The sequence below is a fragment of the Symsagittifera roscoffensis genome, chromosome 1, assembly GCF_963678635.1.
Source record: "Symsagittifera roscoffensis chromosome 1, txSymRosc1.1, whole genome shotgun sequence".
NCBI lineage: Eukaryota > Metazoa > Xenacoelomorpha > Acoela > Convolutidae > Symsagittifera > Symsagittifera roscoffensis.
Genome location: NC_087062.1, coordinates 13653522 through 13675076, shown reverse-complemented (window position 1 = coordinate 13675076; position 21555 = coordinate 13653522). Strand labels below are relative to the sequence as shown.

The window sequence follows — 21555 nt, the reverse complement described above, 5'->3', positions numbered from 1 at the left end:
AACCTCTGATCGTAACATTGTTGTTTTTGTCTGATCGTGATCGTTGATCTTCTTGTTTCGGGTGCTCGGTCTCCCTCTTATTATCAACATGGGAAGTTTCTTGTGATTCCTGGAAAGAGTTTCTTAGAATTTGGGTGTTAGTACTTAGAGTTTTTGCTATTTCTTTCCCATCATTTCCTAATTGATCGCAAATTCTATACGTGGTAAGGGGTCTAACGTTTCTTTAGGAAACCATTTTGCATATCCGTAGTTGCGAGATTAAATGTGAACATATCTCGTAATTAAAAACCCTCCGGTGTGCCTACTTCGCAAAATTGTTCTAAGATCCAAAGACATGTACGGAATATTTCATATGACGCATTCCACCCCTGTTTTCTAGAAAACAGCGTAAATATGTCAAATTCCCTGTTTTTCGAAAGGTTTTGAACGTATTTTCAGCATATTATACAGTCAGAGGGTTAAAACCCTTTGTTCCGTTATTTGAATATCCTATGGCTTTAATACGTGAGCATTCATTTTCCCATTTGTAAATCAACACTAAGCGTTGCACTCTCTGTTATCTAATTGCTGATTGTTCGGGTGTGCATGTTACTGTTTATAAATAGGTTGCTCGGGGACTGCGAGTTTTGTCATTTTTTCTTGCAGATCTTCCAGATCAAAACGAGTTTTACTGATGATGGCTAAAATGACATGCTGTTCCTTTTTTCCCACTTTACCAGTGGTTTTTGTATAGGTCGTTCCCAGAATGCACTAACCCCGAAAAGCTTTTCCTTTTGAGGGCCGCATCATGTGGCCAGAAATTTATGAAGTGTACGCTAAAAACTGAAATTTATTACCCGTGGTCTCCTTTGCTAAGGGCATCTCTACAGACAAAATGAGAAATCAAACCAAAATCGATTAAGATGAAGTGAATCATGTGAACTTTAAATAGACTTGAAGCTAGGCTAGTGTAAATCTCAACACCAAAGATCAAATTCCAAATAAAATGTTGCTTTGAGCACGACCTGTCTGTTTGGCATTCACCCTTAAATCGATTTTCTGCTGTAAGACACATTCATGATTTAAAACATCTCGCATGTATTTAATTGCCTTATTCGTCTGGTGAGGTACTCCATATATGTCTCATTTATACTCCATACAAGTCAGCAATTTTCCAATTTTACAATTTTAATTTAATCCGATCAAGTTTGAAAGGGGAAACAAAGCTTGAGCGTTAACGTGTACAGCTGTTAAAATTTGTTGGGGAATTCAAGAAACTTTTTTGGAGGAGGAAAAATCAGAATTGTTCATGTTATTGTAGTTCCTAGCAAAACGTAAAGGAATGAGCTCTTCCCAAGCAAGAACATCTACGATCTAATTATCAAAACATAACGAATAGCGTTTTAGATAAGTGCGTAGCAAACATGCCAAACGTCGTAATTGAGAGCTGCGGAGACTTTGGATTTGCGCTACAGACTATCGGGGACATCGAAATTCCCTTTAAACTTCAGACAACTCTGGGGGAGAACTTTTTTTTGGGTCAAGACCTGAGGCTGGCTGTAGAATTACACACCAATTTTGTATTGCCAACTTAGTCATATCTGGACATTTATCTAGTTTACAACTCAATTTAATTTGGAAAAATGTTGTAGTGCTGGATAAAACGCCACGCGTAAATAAAGCACCTTTTACTTACAGCATCAAACATAAAACCAGCATTAGTTTGGATCAGTTCGCTGCGATCGTTAAGTGTTAGTGTAGCGATGAGCGCAAATTTTCTGTGAACACGTAGATCCAGAGCTCGGTCCCCGAAAGAGAACGAAAAAAAAACACCACTCCTAGCATACGTAATCCTCACTTTCTTCAAAAGTCATAACAGCAAGGATTTTGGTTGTTACGCGAGCTTAAAACACAACAAGACTGCTCGTATCAGGGCGAAGCCCTGAATGTTCCGACTGCCTTTTAAAGTTTATGGAGCAGTAGGAACATTAAAAATGTTAATTAATTTTAAAAAAAAAATTTTTCTTCTAAAATTTGATTTTTTTAAAATGAAAATCATTCCCCCACACGCCATATAAAGTACAAAAGGATAGATTTCGCTCCTTGTAACAAACCAATTATGGCAAATAAGCTTCTTTCAACCAATTTACCAATTTGGAACGATTTCTAAGACGGATTAAATCTCCGCTTACGCCTTAAGAGCGCGAAATATATCGCTCGTTAATTGTCCCAAATTGGCCAAGATGGCAATCTTTAAACCCCCATAACTTTATGAAAAATGATCATGGGTGAAATATCTTTTCAAATTTAAGCTCAGAACAACAATACCTTTTGAATGATATTAAAATTTTCCGGCTAAAATAGTCAAAGTTTGTTTGAAAAAAAAAACCCGCCCCGAGCACAAATATTCCGTTACTTTCGTATCGAAAGTCGGGACAATAGGGATTAATTTTTGAAAGACTAATTAAAGAAACCAATAAGGATAGCAAGTAGCACATAATTTTCCGACAATAGTCTTAAAAAACAACATTTTTTTTCATTAGTGCCGTTTTTTTCTGAGTGGTGTGATGAAAGGATCTGAAAGGAAAGCTAGAGCTTAGGTATGTTCGACAGTCGAATTTTTTTTATTCCAAAAGACGCTAAAAGTTTTGAAGCTTTAAATTGGGCTATCGTAAAATATTAAGCCTGCTCGCTCGCTTTATTCGCTCGAAATAGGACTGAAAATTAAAACTTTTCAACCTGATTTTCTCAATACTGGGACAATTTTTTGAAAATTTTTTGATGTTCGAATCACAGCTGTCAGGGCTTTAATATGACATTTCACACGACCCATACCATTAACTACTTGTGGTTACCTGATTTTGCGTTGAAAACAAAACAACTAAACAAACCCGAACACAAAGTTCCTCCACACTTTTCAAATGATCGGAACAAAAAGTTTTGGCTCAAGTTCAGTATATGTCGGCGCCATATTATGCACTACTGGAATGAAAAAAAAAGTTTCGTATTGCGATACGTTTTTTCCATCTCAAATGATTTGTTGATTATGTTTTAGACCCGTTCATTTCTTCCCTGGAAAAGATCATTGTGTTAACTAGAAATCCTTTGCGAAGCTCCTTGGCTCAATTTGCCCGGTCACGAGTGAAGATAATGAATGCTCCCGCGTATTTAAAACTTCTTATCATACAATTTCTGTAAAAAGTTTTGTCGTATTTTCTATATAATTTCAGTACGTGCATATAGTTTTTTATTTCTGTGTTATTTCTCAGAACGTAGCAAACCAAAGATTTTCTCAAATAAAAATCCACTGCTGTGGCAATAATCTTAGAGATGCAGTGCACTATGAGATTTGCCATTTAAGAAAACGCATTTATTTTCACACAGAACTTTAAGTAGAACTCAATTTCGTAATTTTTGTTTTGAAAAATACTTTATGTAGCGATGTAAGCAAATGCAAATCAGATACATTGTATTCATTGAACTTTTACGATAAGCACTTCTGCCATAGATTTCAAATATGGAGTTTTATCGTAAGCACCTTTGCGGCAAGAAATTGTATGATAAGTATTTCTTATGTATGAAGGTCAGCCAGGGCGTTCACATCGAAAGATCATTTTCTGGAAGTTAGTGGCCGTGAAAATCAATTCAAAGGGCAGTTTGATTCCATTTTAAAATCTCAGACCGAAAGAACGATAAAACTTACAGAATACGGGAAGCCAATGTTGATCATTTCTTACGAAGATTTGATGGAAAATCTACATTTGCAGCTTCTGAGAATTGCACATTTCCTCGAATTGGACAATGACGCTACTGTATGGCAGAGATCTTTTTGTGCTGTGTTAGACGCTAACTCAAATACAGGAAAACGACAGCAAAAAGTTGATTTGGGCGAGGAAGCCTTGAATCTCATCAACAGAACCAGTGCATACAACATTTTGGATGATTTTGACAAGAAGTTAAGAATGATCAAGCTTCACTATTTGAGGCCGCAAGATTACCCTGCTTAGGGGCGGAATTTTTGGGAAAATAAACAGCAATGCTGCTTTAGGGGGTAAATGTGGATTTTGGACGCACTGTGTTAATCATACACTGTTTTGAAATTTTTCTTTACAAACAGTTTTGGCCTCTTTTCTTTATATTTCACTCATTACGAGGCCAAACTGTGCACTATAGACAGGCGCACAATTTTGTGTGTGCATGTTTCTGGATTCCAGAGACAAGTCGTTAAACACTATTCAAATTTTGTCTAAACTGTTGAAATTTTATCGGAACTATCAAAGAAAATGAAAGAACAAAAGAACAAAGGGAGCGTCCTGGTTGCGGAATATGCTCAAAATTCACAAATGCACAGTTTGGCCTCGTAATGCACCCTCGTCAATTCTGGTTGCCAAACTTTTGCGAAAAACTTCCCTCTTTGGTAAAATTTTACATCCATTTGCGCCATTAACGAGAGAGCATTTTTTTATAGAAAAAAAATTACTTTGCTGCTAAGAAGAAAATTGTGGTTTCAGTGTTTTTCGGAAACCACTGAAAAGGGTTTCACTTTTTAGGTGATTTCTGAAAAGCAACTTGCTCACCCAACCCCTCGAGAGAAAATTCTCCCCTCACGCTCCAGAATATTCTAGATCCGCCCTGATGGTCTGATCTCATATTTTAGACAGCTAAGTGATTTACTCAGCTCAGGGGAATCTCAAAAGTTGTTTCTAAAGATTTTCAAAGTTTTTAAAGTATCTGTAAAAATTGTACAAGCTTGTAAAAACTCGATGCTAACATAATAACGATGAAAACAATCATCCTGCTTTAGACCTCCTACTAGACAAATGGGTAAAAGAAATTTTCAAGTGTACAGATCAACATATTTTCAAGTCAGTAAAAAATTGCGATAGACAATGTTTTCTTTAAATTGGTGAAAATGCTTTAGAGTTTAGGAAAAATAGAAAAGCTGAAACGCTAAGTGAGACCATTGACCTAGGGTAAGTTTAATTGGTGGTCATCAAGATTTTAAAAATTCAAAACAGCAAGTTATAAGCGTGCACACTATATGCGTCAAAAAGGTATTCAAGTCGTTAGTAATTTTAAACCAATCAGATTAGTCTAAAACTGTCAATAAATTATTACTGCCGAAAAATTTTTGCCGATGAAAAAATCAAATAGAACAGAATGCGATTCATTAATTTGATTATATTAGTATGGCCTTGGCGGTAGGGGCGCTTCGCAACGAAGACCTCCACGTTTTTGTAAGCAGTTACGGTATCGGAACCGTCAAGCACTCAGCACGCGTTAAATTGATCGCATCATCTGCTTAATTTGTAAACAGCTGACATGGCTGGATAATATTCAGGCTGGATATTATTCAGTGTCCGTTTAAGCTGGTGCTCTTCGAAAGTTGAACTATATTGTTTTATAAATTTTTGTAGCGCGCTTAGCTTGAAAACAAACTTATTATTATTTATTTTTTAAAATACAAATTTTGAAATAAAGAGCAAGTCAACTGCAAATTTTTCACAGAGGCGACACAACACAAACATGAAGAAAATAAGCCGAAATAAATAAAAAATAATGAAAAAAAAACAATGTTAATCAAAACTTTTGTACATTTCGATAAAATACAAATAGGGCCCAGCTAAAGCTGGAGGTACATATTTGTTATTTTTGAATTTGTCATTCTGATGCGACACGAACTGCGTAAAATTGGAAAATCAACCCACGAGAATATTCTAAATCAGCCCCTGGCTTGATCTTTAGTTAGATAGCAAAGTAATCTACTCAGCTCAGGGGCATCATAAACTTTTCTAAAAATTTTCTTTATGCAGGCTTTCAACAAGCTGTTGTTTTGATTCAACAAACCTATGATATCAGATATGATATCAGACACTTCCGAGAATCATAGTTTTATTATTGTTATTATTATTTGCTGTTTTTGCAGAAGAGAATCCCGCAACCTGTTTTTTCTTACTAAACCCAAAGGTAAATTTTGAATTTTCCGAGGGCCAAAACTTGTTGTGTCAAAGAAACTTGAGTATTTGCAAATAAAAATCTGACAACTTGTTCTTGTTCTTGTAATGAACTCAAAATCTCATAAATGGGATTGTAATTTTCTAGATAACTCAAAGAAATCGTAAAAAAAATCGAAAATTTGACGATACAGATGGCCATAACTTTTTAGCAGAAAAATTTGATTGTAGCCAATTATGCAAGCAAGTTTTTCAAATTTGTTTTAATCATTGAAAGAAAAAATCCAATTTTGTGAGGGTAGATTTTGAGAAAACAAAAAAATCAAAAATATGGGTCAAATTTTCCCGCCACAGTCTTTTTTTTCAAGGCTGCAGACAGAGCAGTAAAGCGAAAAGAGACAAAGGTACTATGCAGGCACAGAGGTGAACAGGCACTAAAAGTCTAGGCAACCATGCCAACAGGACATTTGAATTTTAAATTAGCAGCAAATGAATTTACACAGCGTGAACAAAGCGGACGATCTTTGAACAGACACCAGTTGAGCCGAAAAAAATGCTTTCATATATTCCCCCCTGAAATAACATCGAACAACATTTGCAACTACCATGATACTCCGTTAAAACCGACGAAAAAGTCCTTGATGTGCCGAGGTTCGAACGCCAGACCATAAGGCAAAAGCACCGGAGCTGGTCTAACAAATCTAGGTCCCTATTACAAGCACTTGTTTTTACAACTGTAAGTATAAGCTGTATGGGTAAAATGATAACGAGCAACTGTTGACGCCATTTTTTATACCAGCTGAAGCATAGTGATTATTTAAGAAAGCAATTTTTATACAAGTCCGCACTTATATTCATGGCGTATTTTGCCTGTGATTAGTTTTTGCACAAACTGGAGGGATTTGACAACCGATACTTGACCTATTTTGGACTAACGACCGCTGTATTGCGCTCTATAAAGCGTAAGCGGCAATTAATAAATTAAGGTAAGGGAAGATTAATTTTTTTGCTACTTAAGTAAATTGGTCGTCACGCCTAAAGAGTAAGTCAGAACATTCAGTTCTCTCCTATGCTACACGCAGTCTTTTTGATTTGACTAAAATTTACCGATCAACGAGCTCTGACTTGAGCTCTCAACGAAAAAAAATAACTGAAAAAAATATCGACTGAGAATTCCATTAGCAACTAATTGTTGCTCTGACGTTCAAAGAAAGTGCGGAATATTTTCCAAAACTATTTAGATTTGAATTTGACGATTCGACGACTCTAATCTAAATTGGGATAAATAATGTGCGCTAGTTTGCAATCTATTCAGGGGCGGATCTAGGAGTTTCTCAAGGGGGCGGATTTTCAAAAGTTTTCAAAAGTTTTGTCGACCTTTTTTAAGTGTCCACCAAAATTATTTTTTTGAGCTATTCCAAAGCACTCTAAAGACCGTATGGAGTCAGAACCTATTTTGAAGACCCTAAAGAACCTATTTTGGAAAAACAGGCCAAAAAAATTTTTAGGAATTTTTGGAAAACTTCAACCAAAAAATTGCGTATTTTCGGCACGCGCTCCCCATCAAAAAAGTATAATGGCGCCGAAGGCGCCTTTAGAAAATTATAGGGCCAGTCAGCCACACATGAATATCTCAAAATAGTACAAAGAGGGGAATCTTTGGGTCGGCATAGGATCAAATCCATGGGGGGGGGGGGGGGTGTGAGCGCCTGCTCCTGCGCCTGCGCCTGCGCCTGCGCCTGCGCCTGCGCCTGCGCCTGCGCCTGCGCCTCTAGCCCCCGCCCCTTCTAAGCCCGCCCTTGGTTTTATTTGTTCTATTTAAGCGTGAGCGGCGCTTTAATCAGGCTCAGAAATGGTTGCAATTTGATTTAAGGCAAGCTATGTGAAACTTTTAACACGTTGCTAGACGCTTATTACATCAGATTGTACTTTGCACAGCCTGTGGAAAAGCATGTTTCAAAAAAATCTTTTTAAAAATCAAAACGAGCAGTCTTTTTCCCAATGTAAGAAAAATTTTCAGACTGTATATGCTCGGGGAGATATTTTTCGGTGATTGAGACAAATGGTTTTTCAGCGAGAAACTTCATAGCAAAATGATTAAAAAGATGCCAGCAACTCACAATCAAACACATTCATCCAATATATATATATATATTTGTAAAATGATGCGGTTTAAAAAAATTTCGAATTGAGAAAGAAATTTTCACTGAGTTTATAACTGTTTATAAAATTGTTTCCCAGTGAGATTATTGGGTTAAAAAGTTTAGACATTTTTAATCGAATTATTTGAGCTCCCCAAGACCCATTTCAAGCCAAGAAAAATTTTAGAATAATTGTGAAAGTAGAAATCTCATGCATCAACTTCTGGATAAACCGCAAAATCTCAACTTATACTTTTGGACCAACTTAAACTTTTGGATTTGGTAAAAGTACAACTATGAGAGTTGAGTCGAGTACTTTTTTTATATTAAGGTCCGTCTAAGTTCTCATGCTTTTCTACTGTTACAAGATCATTTGATTGACTGGCACCATGTGTATTTCGCATGTAATAATTTGAAAATTAAGTTGTGTATAATTTTTTAAATGGAAAAAACTCGCATAATGTGTTTTAGAAAATATCCAGATGAAAAATTGAAAATGAAATAAGATTTATATCCAGCAAAGAAATTGTTTCAACTTAGTGCACGCTTTACAATCATAATTGAGATTTGTAAAAAAAAAAACCCAACTTTGACAATTTGTTTAAAATTTTCACCTTAAAATGGTGTGCGGAGAGGTAATAAGAGTTGAGGAAACCAGAAAATATTTCGAAAATTAAAACATACTGAGACAATTTTCTGAATGGAGAATTTTTATTTATTAAACAATAAGATTGCTCTAAGTGTCTCAGCCTCAAGCGACCTGTCAAAGGACCGGCCTATCATAGTATCCAGGGGCACATTTAAAGGGAGGAGCGGACGGCTCCTTCCCGTCACTAATTGGACCCACTCAACAACGAAATGACATTCATGACATCCATTTTTGTTTCGTGACAATCATTTTTGCTCAAACAACCTAAATTTTCCTAAAAACGCTTTTGACGCCGTAGAAAATTAATAAGATAGGATCTATTCCACTATTTCCTAAAATCTCAGATAGGAGATACTTTTATAGGAGGGTCAACCGTGGAATCTCGTTTCATATTAGTATACTTCATTCTAGACAGCAAATTTTCTTGGTTTTATTCGTTTCGTTCAAAAAAGTCAATTTCGTAACAAAACAATTTCGTCTGAGTTCAGAGATTTTTTTATTTTCTAAATTGGCTGCTATCCAAATTAGCCTCCCCGATTATCCCCATACAAATACAATCCTTTATTACAATTTAGTAATCCATTGTAATTTACACGTTTTTTTCGAATTTCATGTTTTATAAAAACAAATTAATTGAACTTCAAAAAAATTCCTTGCTGTGGGAAATTTCTACGTTAGGTTATTAGAGAAAAAAAGATAGAATGGTTGATCTGGTGGCTCAAAGCAACATTATTTTAAAGCTTGATTTAAACGCAAACTTCAACTATTTTGTCAAACTCCAGAATCATTGTATATATGCCCTAATTTTACAGCAATGTTCGCAATGTTTTGTAATTCGTTTTCTGTTGAAAATGACAACCGTTTTGTGTGAAAGCTTCAGCCTATAAGATCGTCTAACAATTCTGATTGGTTAAATGTTTTCCATCATTCGGTACCGCCATCGTGTGAATACCCCCCTGTGTGTCCTAAGGCTGGAAGCAAACACCACAGCCCAAGTTACAGGGCTCGTTTCTGTTATACGAGCCTAATTTGAAAATTTTCTTGTTTTGTAATTTGCAACATAATGCTCGAATCTTATTTGTTGAAATTACTTCCATTTCAAAAAAGTATCAACAAAAACAGAAACTCAATCAACAAATTCAACAAAAAAGGCCGGTCAAATTGCAACTTCGACAAAAAACAAGCAACATCCCTTCTTTCAAATGCTGATCAACAACGAGAGCACAATAAAACCTCGTATAAATTAACTCATTAAAAACTTTCAACATAGTTCGGCTTCATCAAAATTTAGAAAAAGTTTTTACAATCCTCAACAAGGATAGCCGGTTGCTGTGCAAGTACCACAAAATACTCTAAAAATTTTCTTGAACTAAATTCTTAGAACCATAGTCAACCATGTTCTTAAAATAACTACACGAAAGTTTTTGTTCATTTTTTTTCCAATTCGTTGTTTTTTGTGCGTGGTGTCGTAAAAGGATCTGAAGAAAACCTGAAATTTAGGTATATTGGACAGTCAGTATATTAGACAGTTTGTCGGGCAACGAATTTTGTTGCAAATGACTAGAAAAAAAACCATCAACAAAATTCGAAAATTAAAAAAAAATCAATTTTTTTTTGCAAAAACGTTTTTGAATTTTGAAGTTTTTTATTCCAAAAATGGCGCTTAAATACTTCAAAAATGTTTGCTAAAATATAATAGCGGATCCTTCTATAAAAAGATTGCTCGCTTTCTTTAATTGCTTGCTCGAAATTAGACTAAAACTCCGAGCTTTGAGACCCAATTTTCCCGACACTGGGACCACTTTTCTGACCGTTGAATTTTTTAACCGTCGTTCGAATCAGGGTTAAAAAGGCTTTAAAATGATATATCACTTGACTAATTCCGATGATTTTTGTTGTAAACCTTTTCGCTTGAAATAAAACCAAAATTCAAAAATTTTCTACTGGTTTTTCTCGACACTATATATCATTCGATCCATCCCCATGATTGTTTGTGGTACCTGATTTTGCGGGCAAAACAAAAAAGAAAAAACTAAAACACACCCTTATATAAAATTCCCTCCCCTTTTTCAAATAGTCAGAACAACAAGGTATAATGAATGTTTCGAAAATATGTTATAAAGTTTTTCATTAAAATTTATTGCCTCGGGAATGTACAAAAGTTAAATAATTTTTTTTTAATCAAAGCCTAACATTAAAATAATTACCAGCTTCTGAATTGAGAAAATATTCTTTTAGGCGTTGCATTATTTTTTCAAGCATAAAAAGTAATTTTACAATCAGAAAACAATTACATGTACAAAAAGTAATGCGCAATCAGAAAGTCATCAATAAATTAACTTCCTTATAAACGTCACTAATTAAAGCAGCGATTACTTAGCACAACTGCTTCGCTTCAGACCATCAGAAAAGGCATCGATATTAAGAATTCTAATTTTCAGCTCGAGTAGCTAACAGCTGAAATCACAGAAAACCCTATTCTGATTTCAATCTAACCCACAACTTAAACAAAACCAGATCTGGCAAACTTCAAAGACATATTCCGGTATTCAATTGGGTGCTAAATTTGATCGAGAGAGAAGAGGACTAGTCGTATGCACGAAATTCGAGGGGGACAACTTAAACTAGTTTCTCATTCAAAACTTTTCAACAGGAACTTAAAAAATCTTTACCTCCTGTACAAGTTATGGTTTTTAGTGTTCTGAAAGAGCTCGGAAATTCTATTTGGTCGACCTTGGGTAAAATCGAATACATTTCGCACTTTTTAATACGCGTTGCCCTATTTTCTATTGTAATCTCCAGTCTTAAAGTCCAGAGGGAAATAGTGAGACAAATTTCAATTTTCATGTCAAAATTAATTTTCATTTAATAATGGGTAAATACTATACTGTGTTTGTTTTATACGGAACAGTCTGCTTTCAAAATTTTAACACTTAGGTTTTTGATATTATTGTATTTTAATTTTTCATTATGGTGCTTCAATTTTTAAGTTTATATTTCTTTTTTTTTTGATCATATTATATGAAGTTCTGAACTGAGTCGTGAATTGACCTAAGCCGCGATCACCCGGCGTTAGTTTCTCGGCCTAACATCCCTAGTCTGGAAAGGATTTCATAGTCGCAGACAAAGTCTGGAAATACGGTATGTCGGTCACGATAGTCAGGAAATTCAGACGTAATAGCCTGCAGAGTCACCTAAAAGTTAACGTAAATTTGGAGAAACAGTTTTCAATTTTGACTATTTTTGAATAACAATTGAATTATCTTATAGATTACCTTAAGTAACTACTTAGGCTTCAAAATGCAGTGTTAAAAACTAACAAGTATCACAGAAAATCGGACCACAAAAAAAACATAGATTTTATTGCCAAATTGTAATACTTTTAGTTCGTTCGGCTTTGAACGGATCTGAACGAAAATCTAGAGGATGAAGGCCGTCAATAGTGAGAGTAGAATATGCATATTTGATAAACGTTTTTATCAAAATTTTTCTTGAGAAGCAAAATGCAAAAAAAAAAATTTTCATTTTATAAAAAATTTTTGAAGATGTTTTTGGGTATTTATATGGAATTTTTTGTTTAGGAAAAAGCAAAAAAACGTTTTATAATTCAACATTCAGGGAGTAAAATTAGATTTTTGCGCCTTTTTTGCGTAGTATGAGCCTGCTCGGTTGCTTTAATTCTTCTAAACTAGACCAGAAATTTCCAAAAACTATACTTCCAGGTTTCTCCACATTGTTCGAATCCTGACTGCAAGGGCTTTGATATGATTGAATACTCAAACCCTCCCGACTAATTCACCCGAACAATTTTATTTGCAATGAATCTGTATCAAAGAGCATGCTTCTTGTCATTGCCAAGTGTATTCGTTACGTTTTGTTCTGAAATTCAAAAAAGTGACAGCTAATAATACTGCTTCAAGTTTTATTTTTAGATCGTTTTTTCCGTTTGTGAATCATTTCTAGGCAGGATTTTTTATATAATCTGACTTAAATTATAGCTTTCAGCCACTGTAAAAAAAGATTTTAGACAATTTCAATTATATTTAAGTCTTTCGGGGCTTCACACTGCTACGAACTAAAAATTGAATAGATTTCTCATCCGCATGTGACTGATCACGTGCTTCATGCATGCTAAACCAAATTTGCTTGCTTTTTTTTATCCACTAAATTCTCGGAATTGAAACGACTTTTATCAATACTTATTGTTCCGACTTTCGAAGAAAACGGAATACTAAAGCTTGGTAGGGTTTTCTTTATTCAGTCAAATTTCGGCGATCGAAACAATAGTTTTTAAGAAAATATATGCCCCATTAAGGATATCAACTCCTTGAAATCAAATTTGAAAAGATATTTCACCTCCATTCATTTTTTTGCGAAGCTTTGGGAGTTTGAAAATTGCCAAGTTGGCCATGCTCTGGACTAATTTATGCGCACTTTGAAGATTTTATTTATAATCCTGAAAATGTGACTCGCATTATTTATGCATGGCGGTTTATTCCACAACAAAATCATTCCAAATCGAATTGATAGTGGCTAGTCTGTCGTACTAATTTCGAACGACACAAATTTTCAGACTGATCTTTGATAGTATCAAAAATTTATAGTTTATATTAAGGGGCAGTCGGAACATCCGAGATGGCTTAAGAGACAGTCGGAACATTCAGCGCTTTGCTTTGATATGCGAGCAGTCTTGCTGAAGTGCGCAACCTATTTCGGACAATTTTCTGCTGATATTTCCGACTTTCTCCTTTTTGTGCATCTCTTTAGATAATGTTCGATGCTTTAACTTCTTTTCAGCAATTCTAGTTTGGCCCAAAAAGGAATCCGAAAAATCAAATTATGAGCATGGAAATGCGCAGTTAGAAATTTCGTACTCTCAATTGGGAGCGGGGGAGAGGAAATTTCAAAGAAAAGGAAAAAAAATTAAACTTTACACAGAGAAAAGCGTCGCTTCGCAAACACTCGCGAGAAGGCGACAAAAAACAGCTTGGTAAACTGCAATAAGAAAAATTAGAAATACTCCTCGAATTAGTAAAAATTCGGCTAGCTCTCGGATTCGATCAGACTAACCACTCAGCCACGGACTAACCACTTAGGAGTCTCACGGACTAACTGCTCAGCCAAGGAGGCTAGCCACAAATGAAGCAGAGAACATACTGAAATTTCCAACGCTACAGAATGTGGTTATAGCAAAATAGCTACTAAAAATACTAATTTTAATGAACACTTTCGTTTGCGAGTTTCATTTGCGAGTTAGGTTAGAAAAAAAGAAGGTTCGTACTAATACACTACGCTGCCCCTAGTGTACAAAATTTTTCTGAAAATTTTATCAGAATTTCTAAACATCCTTTGTTTCTGTCATTTTGAAAACAAAAAAAAAACAGTTGTAACACACAAGGCTTTGCGCTGATGTTAGCAGTTTTGTTTTTATCCTGTTAGAAGATACAATTTGCTCCCAATACAAGTCGATTTAGCCTAACTTATTTCGCTACAACAACCTCAAAAATGCTCTACAAAAATTCTGCAAGTAGAAAAAAAGATCTGCTGCCCTGCTTTATCATCTGCCACACTTGTTTATTTTTTTCCAATATTGAGATTTTTTTAATTTAGGGGATAAGGCGCTTTTTCTCATGTCGTTTTCATTTAACTAACTAAAGTTAAGCCAATTTTGGGCAATGAAAAACCCATATAAACTGATTAGATGCTCCTTTTCAACCCATGATTCACATCCGCAATTGAAGTTAGTAAAGCCTCATCATAGGTCATACATCTAGCAAAAAAAATTTGCGCGTGATAAGATGCGAGCGAAAAAATTAATTAGGAGAAAATTAAAAAATTTTAGTTTCACGTCAGCAAGGATTTTTTTTTACAAAATTGGATTTTTTTGTCGCATACCATCCACCCCCACAAGAACGCAAAGGAAAGCCAAAAACGATATGATGAAAATTACATCTATTAGCGTTAAATTTTGGATCATTAGCTTATCCTTAACTCTTTTCGGATTGATTTCTGAACCGAACTAAATCTCCGCATCCACTACGTTTTATTAGATATTGGTAATTTTACCAATATTTTAAATAGTTCAACTTTTCAGACTGAATAAAACATAAAAGTGGCTAGCTTAATATTTGCGATTTAACCAGAGAAACAAAAACAACGATTATAACCATTTTATATACTCGGAACAATAACCATTTTTTTCAGTTTTTTTTCAGTTTCATTGTTGATTCAATTTTTTCTTCACAACTTTAGACTCGACTTGAGCCCCCCCCCCCCAGATATACCAAGTTAATATCTTCCAATCCAGCATTTAATTCGCATTAATTTTGATAAGCGCCCCATGTAAAACGCTCGAATCGGATTGGCTGAAAATTCCTAATTTACAACCAAGTTAACCTCCCCCCTCCCCACCAAACGGCTTCGGGAGGCGGGGGGGGGGGGAGGGGGTGGGGTTGTTAACTTGTTTCCGGAACAGTTTAACCCGTTGGTCAAAATATAGTTGCACAAAATATGGTTAAATCAAGCTTAATATTCAGTTTATTTATCAAATTTTGAGACCTGTCTTGATTTTTCTTATTATCGAGTGATTTAATTTCACCTTTTTTGTTTCGACTATGCTCTGATCTAAAAAATAAAAAGTTAATTCACCTGTGATTTTTTTTCATGAAGTTATGGGGTTTTGAATTTGCGACTTTTAGGGCCATGCCATTTTTGGGTACTTTTTGGAAAGTTTTGATGCAAAACGCAGTTTTGATTTAAAAAAACAATTTCGACAATTGTAAATTATAGTACAGTATGTCTTAATTGTTTCCAATACAGTTACAAATCATCAACATTGATCCAGAAATACAAACAGTTTTGATTATAAATATGCTTAAATCAAGTTTTGAGATGGGTTGGTGAAATTTACTCCATTTGATATTAGATATTTTCCTAATTTTGAATGACGTGACCCTTATTATGACGTTGATAATTTTCAAATTTAAAAAGATATGAAGCTGTAAGATAAAAAAAAGTTTAAAATTTATTTGGTGATTATAATTTAGATGAAATTTTGAATAATTTTGCGAATTATGATTAACTAATTTTAACTAATGAATAGCTAAACTTTCTCTTGTTTCTTATAATTTTCCCCCTTCTACGCCTTATCTATGTCTTGATACCTATTTCTCCCAAAACCTTCAAACTGTTTTCTAGGATTTCTTTAGATAAATTTACAAGCCAGTCAAGCTTCAAAACTCTGTCTTCGCCGCACACCACATTAATGTTTTCTGATGCGTTTTCGCTGTTATGCATCTCTTCTCTAAAATGAAGACTTCGCATGACATTTTTTCCATTAGGCGACTTTAAACCAATATACCTACTTGAAGGTAACTTAGTTTGATTTTTTAGAGCTCCGGAGAATAAACTGTCGGTTCTTGGCAGAATGCACTGATGATGCCATGCTATTTGGCACGCTTGGCTCGAATGAATAGTTTTGCCGAAGTTGAAGGAGTTCTGGTAAAACAGTTGAGTTCGTAATAGTTCAAATCGTGATGCTTTTGGTATGTCAATCGCGTATTTACATCGACGCGCCATGGGCTGATCAGTCAGGAAAAAACTTTTATTTTTATCTTCCCTTGCCAAAATTGCTTCCGGAATATTTTTGTAAATGTGGGAATTGAAACCAACAATTTCGTCCATATCTTGAACAATGACATAATCACTAATTAATCCATATTTGATCATACAATATGAATATTGAGCTGGTTTTGTTCTAGCTCCTTGCTTATATGGGTTGGTAAAATTATCCGGGAAAGAAGTATCGTAACTTTCTAGGAATCCAAGCTCCTTATAGTAATCTAGAACTTTCTTTGAATCCCGCGCAAGAGTGAAATTGTAAAATTTTTCGTCAAGTTCTGCTAAGACTATACGACTGATTCCAGCTATTTTTTGGTACTCAAAATACTCAACTAATCTGGAAAACGAGCAGGGTACAAGTATGACAAATTAAATATGCAGCTTTCTTCTTATGTGATCAATTCCTTCAATTTTTATTGTTCCGACCATTGAAAATAGAGGAATTTTTGTCTTCGGGTGTCTCTCAGATTTATTCAACGCAAAATCAGGTACCACAAATAATAAAACTAAATCTATCAATTATTAGTTTTGAAACAAAAACATTCCGAAACGAAAGAATGTTAAATTAGCACCGAAAAAAGTAGAAGCGGTAGAAAATCGAAAATACCTTAGCAGAAACCCTTTAAGTCGGAAAAAGCCTTAAGACAAGACGTAAGACTTATAAAAAAATAATAAGTCCCCCTGACCCTCAAAACACATACACACACGCAAATTAAAATTTTTTTTCGCTCGTCGAACGACGCAATATGAGGTCATTTTGCCAATTTAAATCCTGTCAAGCGGAAAAAAAGGAACGAAACGAAGCCGAAAAAGTCATTGTCATGGAAAATTATAAACTCTATCAAGTTTTTCAAGCAACTTTTTCAATCCAAAAGGGAGCATAAAAAGTCTGCTGTCCTTGAAAAGAAGCAAAATAAGGCCATTAAACCAAGTAAATAAAAGCCGAAATCATTTGGGCAGAATAAAGTCCTTAAGCAAAAAAAAAGAAAATATACGAAGTTAAAGTTAGTAAAAATACAAACAGCAGAGTTAAATCGAAGCACTAAAAATAAGTTAAATGTTCTTGTGCACAGCAAAAACGACTCTTTGATGTGGCAATTAAGCCGGCAAATCATAAGCAGACAAATATTAAGCCGAAAAGTTTTCTGAAACGGAACATTTATCATTTGAAAAAAGCAGGGTCCTGTCAGATTCGAACTCAGGACCTTTGCCGTCCCAGGTATATTCGTTAGCTTCAGACTAAAAGTGCCAAAGACGCAGCAAAATGTTAACTACTTTTTGATTTAAATCTATACTTATAATTTCTAACTTTGACCATCCTGTGAACGAAATTTGTCGGAATATCAAAAAAACTCTCAATTTAGTGTTGAATTCTAAAGAAAAGGTGAACTACTTAGGTAGAAAATAAGTTATAACTAATTAGGTAGAAGACTTTCAAGTAATTTTATCAACAACCATGTTAAAATTAGAGAAAGAACTAAACTAGGCGTCATTAAACTCAGTGGCTAGCCGCCAGCTTGGTCTGAAAAATGAAAAAATATATATCAGTTTTCCTCGACACAAATTTTTTTTTCGGAATCTGAAAACGCTTGAATATGATACCACATTTAATTCCTTCCCTGTAAGCTTTCTTTGATGAGGTCAAAATGCGCTGACAAACGAACCCCACTCTATAGGTCCTTTCCAATTTCGTGGAGTGATAATAAAAAAAACAAGTCAGTTTAATCAAATAAAGCAATTTTTTCAATCATCCAAATTATCAGATAAAATCGTTTTTTAATTATTTTGCGTGTTGGGAGGGAACTATAAAACAGCTGTGAATCAAGTTCAGATGCTTTATATTCTTTTTTATTATAAGGATCCCAAGTCGATAGCCAATCGTTGTTTTGCATGATCTTGCAAGAGTTAACATATAACCTACCTCGTTTATTAAACGGAAATGCAACAACCTGCAATTGGAAACCATTCGCAAAAGACAACTGGAAAATTTCTCTTTAGCGACAACACTTACAAAAAATGATTAACAATTAAATTATTACTAGTTTATTTTGCAATTTTAAGGGAAGGGTGGTTCTGAAAAATTCCTTGAGCGGGATTAAATTCCAGCATAATTTAACACTGAATAACCAAACAGGCCTAGACCAAGGACAAAAATACCTCTAAACTCTTAACACCTCGGACTGAAATGCCCGACTCATGATTTGACCGAAGTATTCCAAGGACGCCCAATTTTCGACCCACCTGAGATGGTCAAACGAAAGACAGGGTTGAAACATAAATCGAACGGGGTTACGAACCGGGAGTCGAACAGGGTCGAATGATGGGTTGACCGGGGCCGATTCTTTTTCATAGTAAAAATGTTTTATTTGAAAGTTCAGCAAAAAACTTCTTCTCAATCAGAGAATCACGGTAAAAAAGACGAATTAGTCGAATTTTTGTGACAAAGATCAATGTTTTGGTCTTTGTTTTGATTGAAAGTTTAAAACAAGAGACCATGCAAAATTTGAAAAAATGATTTTAAAAAGTAATCGTTACAACCTTTTCGCAATCCAGAGACGATAGTTTTGATCAAAACTCGCACCAAAACATTGCCCTGAAAATCAATAACTATAATTTAATTAGGTTTAACTCGGATTTATCTCTGGATTTAATATTATTCAATAGTTGAGTAAAGCCTAACGATTTCTGGTAGATTCTAACGAAGGCGGACGACGTCCGGTAAAGTTGGACGCAGACGATGTCAAAATCTGACTCAAAAAATGAAATTTTACATCACTGGACTGCTTTAATTGAATCATGAGTCAAGCATCTCAGTCAGGGATGGTTGATTAATTAAGAAAAGTTATGACGATGACCCGCTAGGGCATAACAGTCGTTATGAATTCTTGTGTTTTCAGAGTTGTCTTTTTTACGCGATGTTTTATTGGCGAGTTTTTTGTTCACGCTCTGAAACTGACTGCATCTATCATACTTGTACCTGTAAGGGTTAAAAGTGTTCATGTTATCTGTAATTGCTGGCAAACATATTGCAATCGATAATTGGTTAGTTTCTTCTCTTTTTTTGACTGGTCTAAGCTGACGTTCAACTTGAACTTCATTCGTCACGTTGTGATTTCCGAATTGAATAGAAACTTTTGCAGGGCAATTTTTAGCTCGTTCAAACGGGCAGAAGATGTATAACCCCGGCATGTAGTGCAAAATTGGCGTGTTGTCAATTTTAGAAATTAAAGTTTGGTCACTCAAACATCTCACCTTGCTATCATGTTCCAGTCGCACTTATTTCCCGAATCAAGGTTCTCGCTGTATGCTTCGACCAGTGTGGCGGATTAAGCTGTCGATGTTTGATCAAAATGTTGAGAGCCTATTAAGGTCTGTCTATTGATACATTAAGGCCAGTTGGGCGCAATATAGACAAATTGAAAGAAAAAACAGAAAAAATTGTACACAAAAATCCATTCTCTAGCAAACACAAAAAAATGCATAGATTTAGATTTAAGACACAGATTTGATTAGCTCGAATTGTATGTACTCGGTCAAACATTTTCTCGTGCAAAAACAAAAAGTTTTTTCTTTAGAATCAAGTCAAAATTACTTTCTTCGGTCGAATACAGTCGAAAATTTAGATGGCTAGGGTCGAGACGGTCGAAACATAAACCGCAAACCTTGACCCGGGTTATGCTTAGTGAAAGCAAAAACGACAACTGTTTTCATGGAGCCTGGTCTTTCATCGCAAATCGCTCGCCAGATTTGAACAAACAACAATTTGCCATTACCATCTATGATCTGTCTCTGTAGTTTACTGTCGTGGTCTGAATATAAAACAGATTTTTCTAACTTGGGTTTCATTAGTCTATCATGATTGCTAAATTCAGAGTAGTAAAGTTGAAGATGAAGCACTATTGCAAGACATGCCGTCCATAGAAAATATCGAAATATTAAGCAAAGTTTTTTATTCATTGGCACAAAATGTAAGAGAAACAAATTTTTCACAAATATTTTGAAAGAACAATTTTTTATTTTTAAATGTCTAATTTCTAAACACTGAGTGACAAATGTTACTAAGAAATCAAAAGACAAGATAATACTACAGAGAAAATCTATCAAAGCACATGAGACAATTGCATACCGCTGTTAACTACCTAGAGAAACAATGAATTTCTCCAAAATCAAGAATGAAATAACGGAATCAAAGAGCCGGATACATGGATAGCCAAAAAATAATTTAATTTAGTCTAAAATTTAGTTTTAAAAAACAAAAAATACAAAAATATCAAAAACAAGCATCAATTGCATGTAACCAATACATGTCGCCTGCCCTTACGTTCGGCACGCGTTTCATAGTCAGCGTGAATCAATCTTTTTTTATTTGATGTCTTATGTGGTTTTTTCAGCTATTCGGGGAAAGCCGAGCTAGGGAATAAATAAATGTCAATTCAAAAAATATGTAGTGCTTTTGTTTTACTGATTTTCAGAAATTGTGAACAAAAGGGTTGTGTTAACTTCGTTCATCTCAATTTTTTGAATTATCTTTTAATGTCGACTGTTTCTGTTTGATGTTACGTAGGAAAACGTATCTCGATATACCGGAGTTATGCTCAGACTGAGTTTGAGGGTATCTGAAGTAGTTTTGGTGAAAAATGGTGAAATTCAAAAACATATTTGTGCAATCTCAAGTTATGAGGTTCTCATCTATTGACGTGTTATTTAGGCCAACTACATCAAAAATTAGAAGACTGCAAAAGAAGGTAACTGAAAAAAAGTTGTTTGATTTCTATCCCTCATACTTTGCTGCTACCTTCCTTCTTAATTCTTGTGTTTGTATTTTACTACATTACCTGTTTACTGCAGAATCAATTAACATTAGTTCTTATACAACTAAGCAGTTGAACTCATTTTTAAAAACATAATTCAACCGAAAAATCATATTTTTCAGTTTAAATTTTAATAGCTCAACAACGGTGGACATTAGATGATCAGATGATTCTGTTGTCTGCCATATTCGAATCTCATTAGTCTGAATGAGTCTTACATCAAATTACATTGCTTTTTTTTACCCCGCTGACTGGGGAAATAAATCACCACGTTCATGACTCTGATTAAAAAAGTATTATGTTAAATTCAAATACTGTGCTCAATACTGATGACAATTCTCTTCGGTATCAAAATCAAATTCCGGTACTTCAAAATAAAAAATCAGCATAATTTCGTTGAC

The 21555-nt window shown here is 34.7% G+C and overlaps 1 protein-coding gene across 1 annotated transcript in view; it reads left to right on the top strand.

Moving 5' to 3' along the window:
- The window catches only part of LOC134857595 (sialate:O-sulfotransferase 1-like), an 82910-nt gene extending 78830 nt beyond the window's left edge, over positions 1 to 4080 (top strand). The window contains exons 3-4 of the mRNA XM_063873745.1: positions 3035 to 3143; positions 3563 to 4080. Of these exons, the coding sequence (XP_063729815.1) occupies positions 3035 to 3143; positions 3563 to 3986 (533 nt within the window). The 3' untranslated portion in view covers positions 3987 to 4080. The remainder of the gene's footprint in view (positions 1 to 3034; positions 3144 to 3562) is intronic.
- The last annotated feature ends 17475 nt before the right edge of the window (positions 4081 to 21555 follow it).